This window comes from Alosa pseudoharengus, unplaced genomic scaffold (assembly GCF_046254945.1).
Source record: "Alosa pseudoharengus isolate Yale_2024_CS ecotype anadromous, Long Island Sound unplaced genomic scaffold, YU_APseudo_1.1 YU_APseudo_1.1_scf_5, whole genome shotgun sequence".
Taxonomy (NCBI): domain Eukaryota; kingdom Metazoa; phylum Chordata; class Actinopteri; order Clupeiformes; family Clupeidae; genus Alosa; species Alosa pseudoharengus.
The window spans coordinates 1,387,161-1,406,728 of record NW_027468837.1 but is presented as its reverse complement, the minus strand read 5'-3'; the positions used below and the strand labels follow the sequence as shown (position 1 = coordinate 1,406,728).

Below are 19,568 nucleotides of genomic sequence, written 5' to 3'. Positions count from 1 at the left end.
AGGACATAGAGTTCAGTTGTAAACAATTGTAAAAATGATTGCCATAATTTGATTACACTCAAAAGACGTCTGGTTTTGGTACTCTACAAATTAATGTTTTACTTTGTTATTTGTTATGCAATGTTAATGGTATACAGATTAAAACATGTTTTCAGTGTCTCTTTAGCTGAAAACTACTTCCAACACGCATGCCTCTTCCATGAATAGGCGCTCTTAGCCTGGCTAACGTCAGACCTCATTGAGATAGGGTCTGAGAATTAGACATTCATTTTCTCGTATTAGATTTTAGAGGTTTTATACTAGTGCTGCCACTAACAACTAATAACTAATTTTGTTGTATTACTCGCACTCCTCCTTGTCCACAGGTGGCAGCAGTGCGGTGGAGGCAGAGTGGCAGCAGTACGGTGGAGGCAGTGTGGCAGCAGAGCTGGCCTAAACAAAACAGTCTTCAGTCCTTAGAACCGCACCTGGCTCTTTGGCCCCAAGAACAAACCTTCCGTCATAGGTGCCTCTGATAGTGCATCACTCACAAGAATGGTAACAAGAATGCACTTAACCCTTAGAACCCTAAGCTGTTTTTAGGGCATTTTCACTACCTTTATTCATAAGGATTTATTCTGGTCATTGTAAGTGCCACACACATATATTATATATTGGTTTTTTCAGGAGAGTTTAGGCTATTCAGATCTGCCATCATTTCATGTATTAATACTAGCATTGATTTTATTTTGATTTTTAAAGAATTAAAATATAAAAAGTGTATTATAAAAATTCTTATATTTCGACATGTATCTCACCACAGCAAGCTCACAGCTCTACATGCATTTCATGTGTGTGTAGGGCAGACTGTCCTGAATCGGGCAATATAATTGCCATGTTGGAGGGATACTCTGGGGCTGAGCAATTTACAGAAATATTTGCTGTGTGATTTACGGAAATAAATGCCATTTTTTATTTAGTGATGAAAAATGACCTTTCTGCGCTCCATATCTGTGACACGAACTGATCTGACCTGACTTGACCCGAGGTTGCGTGTTAGCCTGCGTGCCTGTGTGTATGCAGTCATAATAATTCTCAACTCTTTACTGCATTACCATGAACAAAGTAAAGGCAAAAAAGGTGTTTATTTGTTGAAATTGGGATGCAATGTGAGCCTTGAATTGGATGCCATGCAGGAATTTGCTAGGATCTCAAAACCGGAATATGAACATGCTTTGCCATAGAGAAACACATGATAGCATTGGATTATAAACATGCTTTGCCACAAGAACAGACAAAAACGTGGGGTAAGTCCAGCTATATGAAGTTATTATTTTGCTGTCACTTCGTCTGTTTTATAACCCAGAAGGATGTACTTGGTATCAAATGATAGCTCTGAGTCTCCTCTTTCATCTGACATGCGTGGCATATCTATGCGATCACGGGTCCGCGAGTAATTCAAACGAGAGTAATGAGTGTGCAGCGTTGGTTTGTGTACATGACGTTATTATTTTGCAGTCACTTCGTCTGGTTTTATAAGCCAGAAGGATCGATAAACATGGTACCAATGGATAGCCCTGTGCCCCCTCTTTCATCTGATATGCTTGCCATATCGATGCGATCACGGGTTCGCGAGTAATTCAAACTAGAGTAATGTGTGTGCAGGTGAATGCAGAGAAGTATAGACTGTAAATATGATGCAATTTGATTTAATTTCATGATTTTTTTTAATTTTCATACTTGATCGTACAGACAAGTGTGTAGTCTCGTTGGAAAGCCCCACTTCTGCTCTGTCGTGCAATAAAGGTTTCATCTCGCTGCGATGAACCGTTCCGGAGCAATGTAACAGAGAAGAAAGGGTGTGTTTTTTGACGCACTTTGCGTCAATCGGGTTCTAAGGGTTAAAGAATGCCCTGGCAGGAGCATTACATATGAATGCTTTCACAGACAGTTGAAATGCTTTGCCTCCATGAACAATGCCATCTTGCTGTAACTGCTGCAACTCCTGGAGAAAGTCACTTAAGTACTCTTCCACTGAATTTGGTTTAGCAACTCCACAGTAGATGGCCACAATGAAAGGAGCAAAGTTGTGAAAGTTGCAGAGTATGGGACACATTTGGAAGTTGGAGGATTTAAAAAGTGGCACACCATCAATGTTAAAGCACTAGAGTTGAATGTCTCGAGACCGGTCTTGGTCTCGAGACCATTTTTACGTGGTCTCGGTCTTGTCACAGTCTCGACCGTCTTTGGTCTTGGTCTTGTCTTGGTCTCGGATCCCTCGGTCTTGTCTTGGTCTCATTGTCTTGGTCTTGCGGGTCTCAGGTCTAGTGTTGCATGGTGTATCGATACTAAAAATGTATCACGATGCCTTCACGCAAAAAAACGATACGATATCCGACGTTTTTAGAATCAATACTTTATTAAAATAATAACGTTCTGTGTCTGTGTGAACTGCTGCTCTCACTGCTCCTTGCACGCATCTAGGCAAGTGGGCGTGTCAAATAGGCAGCTCTGAGTGAGTGAGTGCGCAGCCAACAACGTCAACATAGTTTTTTGCCGACAGTCCTCGGCCTTGTGGATAAAACAAAAGGTGATATGAAATCTGGAACTACAGTATTTCGGATACATCGCGAATAGTGCAGGCAAGCCATCAGGTAAACAGAGGCCCGTTTGTAAAATATGTTTCAAAGTCATTTAAAAGCAGTAGGCTACACATGGAACTTGGCTAAACACCTCGCAGACATATCCTAACATTTTTAAAGAGTTTAAAGAACGTCAGATTAACGAATGCTATAGAAAACACAAATGGTTAGTGCCAAGTTCTTCTCTTCTGTTTTAGTCTAGCCTAAGTGAAACGAGTATGGTTCTCTGGGATAAAGCGAACCTTCCTTCATGAATACATTTTGACGAGACATAACGAGTTGTAATCATTTTGACGAGACATAACTAGTTGTAGCCTAATCATAGGGTGCTAACGTGATGAAAGCGCAATGTTCACGCCAGAATAACATTGCCATAACTTGTAAACAATCTATTTCATGTTTGGTCAGTAGGGCCTACTGGTAATATTTGTTATGGCATGTCGACTGCAATTTGTTCAATAATTATTGCCCAGATGCAATGCGCTAATTAAAGCCCACATCGTATACCACCAAAGCGTGTTGAGGCCTAATAATAATAGCAGCTTATTGTTACGTGGTAGCAAATCATGTTATCAAAGAAATAGACGTAATGTAGGAGTGCACACAATTTGCAACAGGTAATGGTGTAGGCCTATCTAACGAAAACCTGAGTGGTTGGAACGTCGTATTTGTACACTGGGCCCAAAGAAATCTATCCTTACATTTTTGCCTTTGCAACTGGCAAATAAATCCCATGAACACGGGAAGGCCTAGGGTAGCCTATACTACTGTACATCAGATGGCCTAAAGATTAGGCCCCTCTGCATAGCATTCAGTGATTTGCATGCAGTCATTTCAACACTGACCTTGATCTAGTCTAGTTTGGCTATTTAAAGCTTCTTTATTGCCAAAACACAACACAATGTAAATGAACTATCACAAACAAAAAAGGACTTAATCACACAAAGTAGGCCAACTATTTTACTGACTAAAAAAATAATAATTATGTAGGAAGTTCAGAAGTTTAGAACCCAGAATTGACCAGCACATTACAAAAGTGCACCAAATTCAACAATGACTCAATACACTAGGAGGAGGTATGAGTCTTTTCTTTTCCAGAGATCTTAGGATTTTCTTGTAGGATCATTTCAGTATCGAGCATCGTGATATTTATGGCAGGTATCGTATCGAAGTCATAATTTTGGTATCGTGACAACACTACACGACATAGTGGTCGGGAGATTTGCAACAAATAATGTCCATGATACAAAACATAACATTCGATAATGCAACATTAAATTATTTTGCCTTTCATGCCCTTCAAATGTAACCTTTCAAATGCAACCAATCAATGACATACATGTATTTTGTTGTGATTTAGAAACTGGCGCTCATTCAATCAAAAGACGCAAGTGTAGCCAGCGCGAAACGTTAGGTTTACATCGTAGCTGTCAGTCACACAGACCTAGTGATAATAATGTCAGCGAATTCCGGCATCATTAAATTTGCATTCACGGAACATAAAGAAATTTGCAGTCCAGGGGCAAGAAAGAAGCATTCTGCAAAATGCAAGTTTTGCAAAGTCTCTCTCACCGAAACCAGTCTACGAAAACATTTACAGTGAGTGAGCTCACAGTCACATTCATGACATGCTCTGTCTCTGCATTGTTCTGTCTGTAGTTGAAATAATACTTTCTTAAATTGAATTTAAACTGGGACTGAACCTCTTACCCCAGTACGCTGCTCCTATTCAGTTGATGCAAGTTATGGTGTAACACTAGCTCACTAGCTGTTTTTTTTTTTTTTTTTTGGTCTCGTTCTCGTCTCGGTCTCGTCTCGACTTTGTCTTGGTCTTGACTCAGTCGGTCTTGGCCTTGGTCTCGTCTTGGTCTCTGGTCTTGGTAGTGTCTTGGTCTCGGTTTAGGCGGTCTTGACTACAAGTCTATAAAGCACAAATGTAGGTGCTCAACGATTCCTGGATGCTGAGACAAACATTTGGTTTTGGAGTGGCATTGTCGAGAATGGTCAGAAAAATCTACCAAGAAGTTTGTAAATTAAAGGATGGAAAAAGTATGGGATTTTGAAATAGAAAATGTGTATGAACCCTGTTAAAAGAAACCTTTTCTCTGTCTCTTTCCATTCAACTGGATCTCTCAATGTTCTCCAACATTCCATTACTTGTTACTACATTGTACATGTTGTCATACATTGTTCACATTTAGCCACATTTATTCTGCCCTTATAAGATAACTACTAATACATTGCACATATTTCATTTATATTACTCTAAACCACCTTCTATAAACCAACTGTATACTACTGTCTACACGGCACTATGTCTTGTCCTGTCTATGCACCACCTGTCTATACTTTGTATATCACTTTTCTGCTTTTTTGCACTTCTAGTTAGACACAAACTGCATTTTGTTGTCTTTGTACTTGTATTCTGCACAAATAATCAAAATATATGTCAATAAATGCTGATGTAATTTTGACATCAATGTTTGTCGCATTTATGTTTATTTGACATTGAAGCTTGATATCGAATGATATCAAAACGACATCAACATCTTGACATCAAATAGATGTAGAATTTATGTAGAATTGATATCAAATGCCAACAAAGCTTGACATGGAAATTACATCTTGATGTAGAATAAATGTTGAATTGACATCAAAGCTTGACATTGAATGATATCAGAATAGCATCAAAACGACATCAACATCATGACATCTTGATGTCAAATAAATGTCGAATTGACATCAAAGCTTGACATTGAATGATGTCAGAATAGCATCAAAACGACATCAACATCTTGACGTCAAATAAATGTTGAATTGACATCAAATGCCAACAAAGTATGACATCAAAATAACACAGACTATCTTACACTAGCTGCAGCATGTGAAGCAAATGAGGATGCACCTTTCTGTGTCTCTGAGGTCGATGTGAGCAATGCCTTTAGGAGGGTTAATTGCAGAAAAGCTGCTGGACCGGATGGAATTTCTAACAGGGTTTTGAAATCCTACGCTGCTCAGTTAGCTCCTGTGTTCACTTATATCTTTAACACATCATTGGCTCAAGAGACAGTTCCTACTTGCCTCAAGCAGTCTGTTATTGTTCCAGTACCGAAAAACAAAAGTCCATCATGTCTGAATGACTACCGCCCAGTAGCCCTGACGTCTACAGTGATGAAGTGTTTTGAGAAGCTTGTGAAAAACATTATCTGCTCATCCCTCCCTGCCTCCTTCGACCCCCTCCAATTTGCTTACAGAGCCAACAGGTCTACAGAGGATGCCATCTCAAACCTTAAGCACACCACCTTAACTCACCTGGAGGAGGGGAATGGGAATTATGTGAGGATGCTTTTCATTGACTTTAGTTCAGCATTCAACACGATAGTACCTCTCACCTTGGTCACAAAGATGAAGGCCTTAGGACTGAACACCACCGTGTGTCACTGGATATTTTACTTTCTCACCAACCGTTCACAAGTGGTTAGAGTGGGGGATCTGACATCTGACACATTAACCATCAGCACTGGTGCTCCCCAAGGCTGTGTTTTGAGTCCACTGCTGTACAACATCTACACACATGACTGCAAAGCCAACAGTAGTCATACCTCCATCATCAAGTTTGCAGATGACACAGTGATCTTGGGCCTGATTAATAACAACAATGAACAGCTCTACTTGGATCAGGTTGATGAGGTGGCACAGTGGTGTCAATCTAACAGCTTGACACTGAATTGTGCAAATCAATTCGTAGGTATCTATACTTAAGTCTAATTACCACCAGACACAAATAATCATCACCTAGGTTAAATCTTCTCTCTCTCCAAAATCTCTTCCTCTGAGATGCACGCGCTATAGGCTATAATTTAGACTACCCGACATTTTAAATGTGACTCTCTAATCAACTTGTTTTAGCTCTTAAACACGAAAAATATGTATTGAACATTGATGTTCAACGGAGCTGGTGTGTGAGATGCGACTAACCTTTCGGTTTCATTCGGTTAAAGTTCTTGTGCGTAGGCTATTATAGAATCCAATCCTGTCGATGCCCCTGCTATTTATCAATGTAGCCTTTTATTGTTTTTTTGCCATGAATCGTCTGAGCTGTGATGAAATCGTGTGTTGTTTAACGTTGGGGCGATTACTGTAGGCCTAGGCTTTACTGCCCATATTGGAATAAAAAAAATAAAGGCCCACCCTAGGCCTACTTCGCAAAAGTCCACTCCGTTGAAAAATCCTGGCTATGGCACTGTTAATGACCTCGTGTCGGAATGACAGGACGTTTGAAAAAAGGTCAAGTGCCGCTACTCCGACAATGAAAAAAAAAAATGTCGCAGTAGTGGGACGCCTGAAAATTAATGTTAATGCCGCCACTTGTCTAAGTAGCGGCATGTCGGAATAGCAGCATGTAACCCTAAGTAGCGGCATGTCGGAATAGCAGCATGTAACCGCTGGAAAGTTAGCCCATAGCTATCATGATGCTTTATATTCTGATCTTCTGACTAAGTTTACCCAGTAGCATACTTATCTGAACTAACGACATGATCACCATCACTAGATATAAAGAAAATGTTGACTTTCACTCGGTGCTGTTCACTGACAGTAACTTAGGCTAAACAAAAAAAGTGTCGTAACATTATAAGCATAATGCATTGAACTGAATAGGCGCATTATGTAGCCTCATAACGAGACTTTTCAAATTCAGAAAATTGCATTAAACTAAAATCGGAAGACATTGTTATCTTTGTTAGACATATAGGGTAGTTGTCATATAAATGCTGTAACGAAATTCGAAGTGTAAATATACAAACTTTATGTTTAAAGTGTAACCGCGACCGTTTCCCATAGGAATGAATGTAAAACATACCCTCCAAAACGAGAACTCCCGAAATTCAGAAAAAAATACTAAATTGATATCAGGCAACGTTATTACCATTGGTAGATCATAGGGTAGCTGTGATATAAATGCTGTGACGAAATTCTAAGTGTAAATATTAGGGCTGTAACGATTTACGATTCGAAACCGAAATCGCGACATTCATATCCACGATACTGTGTCGTGGTGTGAAAAGGCAGAATCGCGACACACCCTTTCTAGTGTTTCATGCAGTGCAAAAGCAACCCACAACTCCCGCTTTACTTATCGGTAGCCTACGTTGTCCAAAAACAAATAAATAAATAAATAATAATTTCATACCTCTCCTTGCTTTCATTGTAGACTATGTGTGCAACTTTACCAAACAATATAGAACCCCCTCTCCTTGCCCCGCTCTCTCTCACGCTCCCTCCCTCTCACTCTCCCTCCCTCTCCTGCTCAATGAACACGCGCGAGATAAAACATTCACAATCGTGAAAGCAAGGACGCATAGACCAGTGTTTCTCAAAGTGTGGTCCGCAAGCTAGCCCAAGTGGTCCGCGAACAGACGTGGTAAAATATAATATAGATGAGTTGTTTGCAATATTGAACCAACTTGTATGTAAATGCAAACATCTGCAACACTGCCTATGTAAGCCATGCCAGTTTAAATCATATGAATTCTCTGACACAATAATACAATCAAAGTGGTTCAGTGAGTAGGCCTATTGTGTAATTTACTATTGAAGTAGGTCTAATTGATTTATTTATTTTTAGCTAGGTGGTCCGTGAGGCTTTTTTTATTGATTAAGTGGTCCTTGGTCTGAAAAAGTTTGAGAAACACTGGCATAGACGACTAGCTAAATTACTATTAAATCCGCTTAGCATCATTAGCATGCTGCACATATTTGTTTAAAACTCTTGCACTGAAGTTGACTGATCATCTCAATACCAACGTTTCCCAAAAGGGCCTGTCCCAAGGAGAACAAGTATTACCTTGAAACTTAAACACACATGGGGAAACTGAACAGTCCAATCAGTAGACTATGATAGGCTAAGCTATATGCTACTTTGTTTACAATATTTCCAGGCTTCAACCAGACAGCTGAATTAAAGAGGTAGAGTTGTAATAAAAAATAGTAGGCCTAGGCTATAGGCTAATCTGCATAAAGTGTGCTGTCATAAATATCAGTCATTCAGAAAAATATTTTGATATCAGGATATAAAATAATAGATATTTTATATTGTAATCCTCTGGTGTTCTAAGGGAGGCTATTAAAATGTTATTTAATAAAATGTCTAGCCCCCCCCCCCAAAAAAAGAAAAATCGAGATTCGTATCGAACCGTGGGTCAAAAATCGTGATACAAACCGAATCGTGAGGTTGGTGTATCGTTATAGCCCTAGTAAATATACAAACTTTATGTTGAAAGTGTAACCGCGATGTCCATTGGAATGCATTGAAATTAATGAAGTGCAGATCATGTAGCCCCCAACGTGACGTCATCACCGAATTGCGTAAAAGAAACCCTGCTAATACTAAAAACGACAAAAACTGGCATTTAACACCATTTGGAGACATTTTAAAAAATGATATACATACATATATTGAGTGCTTTATGTTATATTAATCAACAGTAACCTGCAACACAGGCTTTAAATACCTTGGTGTCCACATTACTGAAGACTTAACATGGACTGTTAACACTCAATATGTTCTGAAGAAGTCCAGACAACGACTCTACTTCCTTCGTCAGCTAAGGAAATTCAAAGTTTCTACATCCATCATGAAGGCCTTCTACACTTCAGTGGTTGAGAGTGTTCTAACTGGTAGCATCATCACCTGGTATGGGAACTCCACAGTTAGAGATTGTAGTACTCTGCAGAGAGTAGTGCGCTCAGCTGAACGTACTATAAGAACTCAACTCCCTGCTCTACAAGATATCTATTCCAGAAGAGTACTCCTAAAAGCCCAAAAGATTCTGAAGGACTTTTCTCATCCTAACAATGGATTATTCCTACCGCTGAAATCAAGAAGACGCCTATGTAGTCACAAAGCCAGAACTGAGAGACTCAGGAGAAGTTTTTATCCCCAGGCCATCCGAACTCTGAACTCACACTATACTGACTTTGCAACCATTCACCACTCCTCAGCACTCTCAAACATTTCCCAACTCTGAACTCACACTAGACTGACTTTGCACTCATTCACTCCTCATGACTCATGACCCCACACACACACACACCTACATGACTTTTAGCACTTTTACATCCCTCTCCCTATGCTACAGACCTTTTATTTATTTTCTTATTTCATCACACCTCAAAACACACACACAAACACACACACACACACACACACACACACACACACACACACACATATCTGACTTTCTCCAACTTTTGCACATCTCCATAGAACTTTTAATTTATTATTTTTGATTTCTCCTCCATCTATCTACCCATGTCCTTGATTGCCTAGCCTTTCTGCCCCCCCCCCCCCATCACACACACAAAAACACACACACTTACATCATCACTGTCATCACCTCACATACATACAGCACACTGCTTGCTACAGTAAGCCTCCTCTACATACTTGCTGCACACTGCCCCCCCCCCCCTACATACACAGCACATTGTCTTCAGGATCTTCTCCAGCACACTGCCCCCACCTACCCACACACACACTACACACACACACACACAGTCACTGCTCCACTCCCCTCCCGCCCACACACACATCTTCACTGTCATCACTCACATACATCATACATACAGTACTCTGCTTGCAATAGTAAGTCCCTTCACCATACTTGCAGTACACTGCCCCGCCCCCCCCCCCCCCCCCTCTCCCCTACATACACAGCACATTGTCTCATGAGGAAGCTTCTCCAACACAAATATTGCACACTGCCCTCTCCCCACATATACAGCACACTATCCCATCTCCCTTGTCATCCCCCCAACACACACACCAAGACCCCTGGCAGTTGGGTTAGCTTCTTGAGCCGTGGATCTGCCGAAGGTTTCTTCCTTGGTAAGGGAGTTTTTCCTTGCCCCTGTTGCTCTTGGGTGCTCCTTGTTGGTGCCCCCCCCATCCCAATCCTCCCCCACCTTTCTTATGCAGCTTTTGCCACTTAATCTACTAAACCCAGGGTTCCTACACATTTTCCATTTCAAAATTCCATACTTTTTCCATACTCAAATTTTCAAACTTCTCGGTAGATTTTTCTGACCATATTCTAGACATTGTCAATGGAGCGTTCTATTAGCATTTGAAGAGCTGTATAATAATGTTTATTTTTAATTTGTTAGCCCTCAGAAAACACTTGCCCATTGTTGGATACTTTTTGTTGGGGAAGAGGTGTGTTGGAAGGTGCACACATAGCCTACATATGTTGGAGACTAGCACACTGCTGGCAGAGGCCTCACCGTAAACAGTATTATTTGTTTGCAATAACAGTTTATCAGATAATGCAGTATCCATGTCTTGGTAACTTTTACAAAATCAAAAAAGTATACCAGTTTTTTAGCCGAAAATAGCAAAGCTACGCAAACATACCAGTGCACAATGGTATAGGGCACGTGCATAGAACAGGGGTTTTCGATTTGATTTTAATACCAGAGTCCCCTTGTGGGAGAGATTTTTTTCTGAGGACCCCCATTCAATTGTATCTTGATGTGGACTGACAGTTAAGCTACACAATACTTAGTTCCTACTCAATAGGAATGGTTCGTTATGACCTGAGTGAAGTGATTAGTACTGTAGATGCAATAGTCTGGAAACACAAATATTTCTCCATACCCTTGTTTCTTTTTTCCATACTGTACTTATCCAGACCTGGAAATTACTAAAGTCAAATTCCATACTTTTCCAGGTTTTCCATACTGCGTAGGAACCCTGTAAACCCCTCTTCTACTGCACTTTTTACCCCCCCACCATAAATGCACAAATAGGCTGACACCAGACATAATTTCTCTGCATTTCTTACTTCCAGTAACTATATGCATGTGACAATAAACTTCCTTGTATCCTTGTATGTTTTGTTTGTTGTGTCCCTTTCTTTTGGAGAACATTGGGTCTGTGCTTGTCACATGAAATGTACTATGTAAATAAAGTTTAGGTTTAAAGTTTAAAATTTGATTTGATCAGTTAACATTGAGTGAACTCACCTGAAAGACAACATACTGTAATGAATACTGTACTTTTATGAATAGTTCAGTTCATCACGTAATCAGATATAGTCTCAAGTTCTCCTTTAACGAATAGAGGATATATTCATAACCATTGCATTTTCAATCATTTACATGTTTAAAAAACCTGTAAATGTACAGAATTTTGTAATCAACGCTTTTAACTGTACCACACACTTTTTGCTTGTTTCTTTCTTGACTTGGACTTAATAAATGGATCAAAAATGTTTTTTTCGGCAGCCATTTCTTTTGTTATTATTTATGACTAAACAGTGACATTTATAGCTTGCTATACAGCAGAAATATATTCAGCACCTAAACATCTTATAGAAACAACCCAAGAAGTACTTATCCTCAACAATGACTACCACACTTTTTCCAGGGCTATTTCTGACCTAATGCTACCACTGCTACGGAAGGTATATTGTGACCCTTCAAGAGGATCTTTTAAAAGAAGTAGATGTGACCCAAGGGGAAAAACTGATTGTATGAGATAGTGAGGCAGAAACACAGACTGATAATCCGTAGGTGTGCTAGAAAGTCTTACCGAGGCTCTGCCACATGCTGAAGAGCTCATAGGCCATCATAACCCTCATGTCTCCATACCTGCAAGACAATTGAAGCAAACCTAAGATACAGACAGACATCCAGTAACTTTGCCTTCATAATGCCATCACAAATACTGTAGCTCTGATTGAATGTAATCTAATGGTGGTGCACCTGCAAACATGAATAAAACACACAGAAGTTTGAACAGAACTAACTGTGGGTTAAGACTAACACTACATTCCCAAGTGTTCTTAATCCCAGTAACACTATCAGAAGTATTGTGAATGGACTCATATTACTATCTTCAATGACCAAACTGTTTGTCTTTGTTTAGCAAGCTATTATAGCCTTATACCATCACAGCTAGGGGTGACACGATTCTCCAAATCCTCGATTCGATTTAATTTTCGATTTTAAAGTCACAATTCAATTTGATTTTCAATCTTTTTTTAATATTACTATTAATGCATTCCTTATATGTTATTTACTCTTTTTTGGCCTTTTCTGTTTCTGGGGACTTTTATTTTGAAACCGCTTTTTTATTTTGAAACTGTTCCAACCGCGAGGTTGTAATAGGGAGGGAAAGTAATCTCATCGCCACCAACTGGTTGCGTTCCTAGAGTTTAGCGGAGTGGATGGGATTTTTTTTTTAGAAAAAATTTATCTCGGTGCACATTGGGATCTTAATTGAATGCTTTCCATATGTTAGGCACTGGGGTCACCTCTATTGCTTCTAGTGGTCATACCTTATTTTTAGGATTAGTTTAATTGTTTTGAATTTTTGTCTTAACATGGTGATAACGAAATACAGTTGCATGTGAAGTCACAGGTTTGGGTGCTTAATCTCTAACTGATCAATACGGCAATTTGCTTAACTGGCTTAACATATTTTTGTAATAACGGAGCGTGATGTAAACCGCGTGGTGATTACCTTTATGTCTGCATAACTGGTGTTGTGCTTCTACTCACATGAAGAGCTGGCAGTAAGTGTTAAGTGTCAATGCTAACCAGGCTAAAAAATAAACCATGCTACCGTGAGTAACGTCGAAGGGTAAAGTCACGTGATGTCTTTTGTAGTCCGTTTATGAAACAAAAGGAGCAATTTCGATTTTTTCAAATAAGGCAAAATAGGGCCTGACATTTTCAGTTTGAAGATTATTACTGTATACACACTGAAAAATATTTTTGGTGGATAACTTCGCTGATTTGGCTTCACAATATTTTTTTAAAAGTAGGTCTATGGGACTTAACATTGGAGCTGCTCTTCGATAGGAACGCAACCACTTGGGGCGCTGGTTTTCACTTTCCCTCCCTATATAAACAGAACTAACATTAAACAGAGACGTGAACATAGTGAAATGAAACAACACAGAATGTTAATTTCATTGTTTCAGCACACACCGAAGAGACCCAAGGTTAGTGTTCATGGAATATGTACTTATCAATGTGCATTTTAAGCCTTAAAGTAATTTTGGACTGTAACTAGATCATCTTTTCACTTGCTAAGTTGAGTAGGCTAAGTTAGTGTTAATTGATGTGAATGAACGACAAAATACTTCCACACCGGTGATTTCAGATAAGAGGGCCTTCGATTTCAGTAGTTTGATGTGTATATTATAACTGGCTGCAACCTAAAATTAGAGGAGTGTTGACACCGCAGTTCAGCACGTGCGTGTGCATTTGTGCGTCTTGGCATACATGCTGGACATGACATTGGGGGTGTGGCTGCATCGTCGATTCTACTTTTGAGTTCGAAGTTCGAGATTGAGATGTCATTTTGAAATCATATAAAATCGAAATCATGACACCCCTAATCACAGCACATGTACTTTTAAGATTCACCTTAATTTACCCACACAATAATGTACATTTCTTTGAATGGCACACTGACTATGTAAAGTTAATGTCTTTGCTAATGTCAAATGTTAGCTACCTGACAAATCTGTCCTCAACATTGGGATACTGGGGATGAACTTAGTTGATGACAAACATAAGGCAGCTGGATAAATGTAATTCTAATGGTAACCACAATGATAACTAGATACTGTACCTATTAATGTATGAATAATCGGGGTGCTGCTACACCGAAAATGTAAAAGTGGCAGGGGGCATCTTCTATGCTAATTTCGTCAGACTCATGCAGTCATACTGGCTGCAGCTGGCTCAACTTACCCCAGCTCTGGTGGCTCATCTTACCTCACAATCACCATATTGAAAGAAAATTATTCTCACAACAAGGTAAGGTAACATTCACGTTTTCTCTAAATCATCCTAACCCTGGACAGGAATGAAATCTACTTGGAGAGCAAACAATCATATTTTTACAAATATATTTTTTACCACATTTGCCATGTGCTGTACCTTTCCGCATATTTTAAAGAATGATCCCCTCTTCCTTAAGATGCTGTCACATGAAGAAAGCTCTTTACGGTTTTCTAGAAAAAGGGGTGTCTCATCTTACCCCTATGCTCATCTTACCCCGTTCTCCCCTACTGACTGCATTGATTGGTATGTTTAGATGAAATCTTACTTGTCCAGGACTTTCTTCCTTTTGGCAGAGCTCAAATTTTCAAGTTGTAGACTGGGCTGATTAATGTAGAGCACTGACAAGCTGAAGTATGAGTTCCACACCTGATAACATGCACACACACACACACACACACACACACACACATATATATATACACATACATACATAAGATACACAATAAACACAAGAAAGAGTGTATAGTTTAATGGTCAGCAAACAAACATGATTTTGTAGACAACCCCTAACTGATTTGAATGTACTGGCAGTTCCCTGATAGCCAAGCATGTGCAAGATGGTTATGACAATCAATCAATCAATTGAGACTGTTGTTACAATTTTCTTTCAAACAGTTAGCTTCCCCCCAAAATATTTCTAATTAGGTGAGTCACTAGCTTCAAAAACTATTCTGAAGTTTAGTTTATCATAGCCAAGTAAGTTAAATTAGAATAAATTATGTTTCAAATAGATCATCAACTGCTTCTTCAAATCCTCTGAAATCATTTGAAGTACAGATATTCAGGTAAGCTAACTTAACATTACTTTAATTTTTGTGACGGATGAAATAGATACTACTATAATACTAATCTTTATTTGCAGGGTGCGATTTGTGTAAAAACCAGAGGGGGGGGGGATGATTCTGAATAAGTTTGGAAAACCCCCCCCCCCCCCCCCCCATTTTTTTTTTTTTTTAAATGAACGAACGATTCATAGCCTTAGTAATGTCATGGCTAATAATAGCCTATATTAATTTTGCCACCTTTGTAACATTTACCTATCTTAGTTTTAGTTTACCGTGGTGTATGACTTTAAACAGTGAGTGTGCTTGGTATGATGATCAGCTCCTCTAATGCAGGGTAGGACTACGTTTTGACAAGCATACAAATTCACCTTGTTCTTGCCCCATCTGAAATGACTCCTCTACTTTTGCTGCAAAAGCAAAAAACATTGTATATGATGGCACTGAAGTCTTGAGTTAATTGGCTAACAGTGTTAGTTGGTAACCAAATAGCACACATTGCGCTACACGCAGTGTAGGCTACGTGCATTCTCTCTCCTGCTGATTTGCGTTCAGTAGCCAAGTGCGTAATATTGCTTGTTGAAAAGTTAGTTGAAAAAATAAATGTGTTTATTGTAGCCTACAGAACATAAATAGCCTACTATCATACTGTCAGTTAATTGGCTACAGTGCAGTGAAGAGTTTGGAGAGCAAAGTTAGGGCAACTTTTTTATGAAAAAAAGTTTTATGAAAATAATTTACGAACCAGAACATAAAGACCATGAAGCTTCTATTTCTTGCAGCTGTTAAAACACCCGCTAGATAGTTTAAATACCCACCAACATTCGTTTTTGCAGTAGGCTACAGATTATTTCTTATTATTCTTATTACTAAGTTATTCGTCTACTAGGCCTAGCTGATTTATCAAACGAGTGCTTTCTCGTTTGTCCTCCGCAAACTACAGGTGTTTCGGTAGAGAGCCATTGAATAAGCGATGCCAAGCAATTTCAGTAACACTTTTTGTGACATTCAGCAAATATCTCCACATTTAATGTAAGTTCCTTTGGACAATAGGCCTACGTTCCACTCTACGTGGAGTTGTCCTCCATCTCAGTTGCATCAGTTTTCTAATTTTGAAGGTTCTAAAATATGACGATATGCTTCACTGAATCCTTCTCGTTTTCTTTCATTTGTCCAGCTAACTTTTCCATTGAAACTAGCCATTTATGATGGATTACACAGTCGACATTCTGAAATGTCCTGCACGATCAAGGCCAAATTAAGTTATCACGCAGCCACTGTGTCAGCAGCATGAGTGCTGACGGTGACAGTGCGTTTCTGATGTCAGATTATTATGTAGGCTAGCCTACTAGACTGTTCTCACATTGCAGCGCTTTACTTATATGAAGTAGCATTAATCAATATGAGGGGCAGAGGGGGATAAATGTTGTCCCCCCCCCGGCGATAAAAATAATTAAGCAGAGGGGAGGATATCAAGACCAGAGGGGGGGAAATCCCCCCCATCCCCCCTACAAATCGCACCCTGTTTATTTGTAGGACTATTCCATATCAATTCAACACATACACATTGGGTTTGACAACAGGGTCTCAGATCAGGGTATTTTTTGTCAAAACAGCCCCCCATATTTTATAAGAATTATATGAAAATGTCAGACTGATGTCTTCTTTTGTTCTTACGCTGAGATAAGCCAGTATTTCAATTATGGATAGACACTGAGTAGATATGTCAGTATTTTATCCAAATATCCCTCTCCTTTCTCAATGAAAGATGTGCACACCGGGGTAGTAACATGTGTAGATTTCTAACCTCATATTGCAATTACTGTCCTACCCACCATTGATGTCTGGTAGAACCCGGTTCTTAAGTGATTTTCTCAGGGGGATTTTGAATGCAGAGCACTCACACTCTCAAAACTTTGCAGAAGTCCATGAGAGAAGGTACAATATTTGCTAAACAAGTTTTGATGGTTAGTTGTGTTATTCAAAATATATAAGCTCTTACAGTTGCCCTAAATTGTGATTTTCTTGTCAAAACAATAATTTTATTACTGTGTTGGAAGGACAGTATAAAAAATGTTAAATCCAACTTTTTTCTTTTACCATTCCATCAGGAACTACCATGTCTGAACTTGGGAAAAAAAAGAAGAAAAAATAACTAAGGGAGCCAAAATTATCAAATTTATTATCATTCTGGAAGGACAACATTTTTCTGTTTGTGGCAACTGTATGTCACCATGTAGACAGCTTAAAAGCATTGGATCTAACTTTCCAGTTATAGCATTCCCTCAGACTGAGCCTTCAACATAAGCTAGAAAGCAGCCTCACGTCTCAGCAAATAAAAGGTTTGCATCTACTTTTGATCTCCTTGTTAACTTAGTTAGAGAGAATAAATTTAGTTGGGCCATCTAACGTTTTTGAAGTGACAGAATTATTAATAGGCTAACTTTTCTTACTAGCAAATGTTGTTAACTTAGCTAATATCATTGAAAAGCTTTTGCACACTTTCAGGTAGTGTTGTAGTCGAGTCACTAAACCTCGAGTCTGAGTCCAGTCTCAAGTCTCTAGTGTTTGAGTCCAAGTGAAGTTCAAGTATTTTTTTTTAAAATCCAAGTGAAGTCCGAGTTGCGAGTTGAGTCCGAATCAGGTCCAACACACCACACATAAACAGCAACTTTGCACATAAAATGTAATTATTATTTACAATTTGTAGAAATGTAAAGCTTAATGACATAGACTACATTCCGGACTCTGCTGTACAACTGGAGCAGCTAGCATGCTATCGAGCAGACCGGGCCATTGTAAAGGGAGGTAAATCACGAGGAGGAGGAATCTGTGTTTACATCCGTGATGAATGGTGCCGGGACACTGTAGTAGTATGCAAACACTGCTCACCACTGGCAGAGTTTATGATCATAAAGTGCCGTCCTTTTTACCTGCCAAGGGAAATTACTGCGATTCTGCTAGTCGCAGTATACATCCCGCCTACCAACAACAACAACGATAAGAACGCGGCTCTTAGTGAACTGTACCAGGCTGTCAGTGAACAACAGACGGCACACCCAGACGGTTTCACCATCTTCACTGGAGATTTTAACCATGCTAACCTTAAAACTGTACTTCCAAAGCTACACCAGCATGTTGATTTTCCAACAAGAGGAGATAACATCCTGGACCTGGTCTACACTACACACAAAGGAGCATACAAAGCCACCCCCCTCCCCCACATTGGACTTTCAGACCATATCACTGTTATGCTAATGCCCGCATACAGACAAAGGGTAAAAGTGAACAAACCGGTTCGTAAGCAGGTAAAAGTGTGGCCTGAGGGAGCCTCCGATGCTCTTCAAGACTGCTTTGACACAACAGACTGGGAAATGTTTAAGCAGGCAGCCACTTACAACAACCAGACAGACATAGAGGAGTATACAGACACTGTAACCTCTTACATCACCAAGTGCATTGATGATGTGACCCACACAAAAGACATCATCACTCGGGCTAACTGGAAGCCATGGCTGACAGGGGATGTCCTCAGGCTGCTGAGGGCCAGAGACAAAGCCTACAGAGCTGGGGATGAAGCTGGCATGAGAACAGCGAGAGCCAACCTGTCCCGTGGCATCAAGGAAGCAAAAAAGGAATACACTTCAAATACACCCACTTCAAAGACAGCAGGAACGCACAAAGCCTATGGCAGGGCATTCAGGCCCTCACGGACTACAAGCCCGCGCCACAGAGCTGCGAGAGCAACATCCCTCTGCTCAACAACCTGAACCGCTTCTTTGCTCGCTTTGAAGCACAAAACAGCACCTGCCCACAGAAGACCCATCCCCCTCTACATGAGCAGCCCCTGTGCCTCTCTGCCGACAGCGTGAAGAGGACACTTGCTGCTATCAACACCCGTAAGGCAACAGGTCCAGACAACATCCCTGGTCGTGCGCTGAAGGACTGCGCAGGGGAGCTTAAGGATGTCTTCACAGACATCTTTAACACTTCCCTGAAGCAAGCCATCGTCCCATCTTGTTTCAAAGCTGCCACCATCATACCTGTGCCGAAGAAAACTGCTCCATCCTGCTTCAATGACTACCGCCCTGTGGCACTGACACCCATCATCATGAAGTGCTTTGAGCGGCTTGTCATGTCACATATCAAATCCATTCTCCCCCCCACCCTGGACCCCTTCCAGTTTGCATACCGAGCCAAACGGTCTACAGAGGATGCAATCTGCTCTGCCCTCCACCCAGCCCTCACCCACCTGGAAAAAAGAGACTCATATGTGAGATTGCTGTTTATAGACTTCAGTTCTGCA

The 19,568-nt window shown here is 40.1% G+C and overlaps 1 protein-coding gene across 1 annotated transcript in view; it reads right to left on the bottom strand.

Annotated features, from left to right (window-relative positions):
* Positions 1-19,568, bottom strand: part of dock3 (dedicator of cytokinesis 3) — an 835,931-nt gene that overhangs the window by 355,137 nt on the left and 461,226 nt on the right. Inside the window, 2 exon segments of the mRNA XM_076267926.1 lie at positions 12,214-12,272; positions 14,746-14,846. Coding sequence (XP_076124041.1) covers positions 12,214-12,272; positions 14,746-14,846 — 160 coding nt within the window.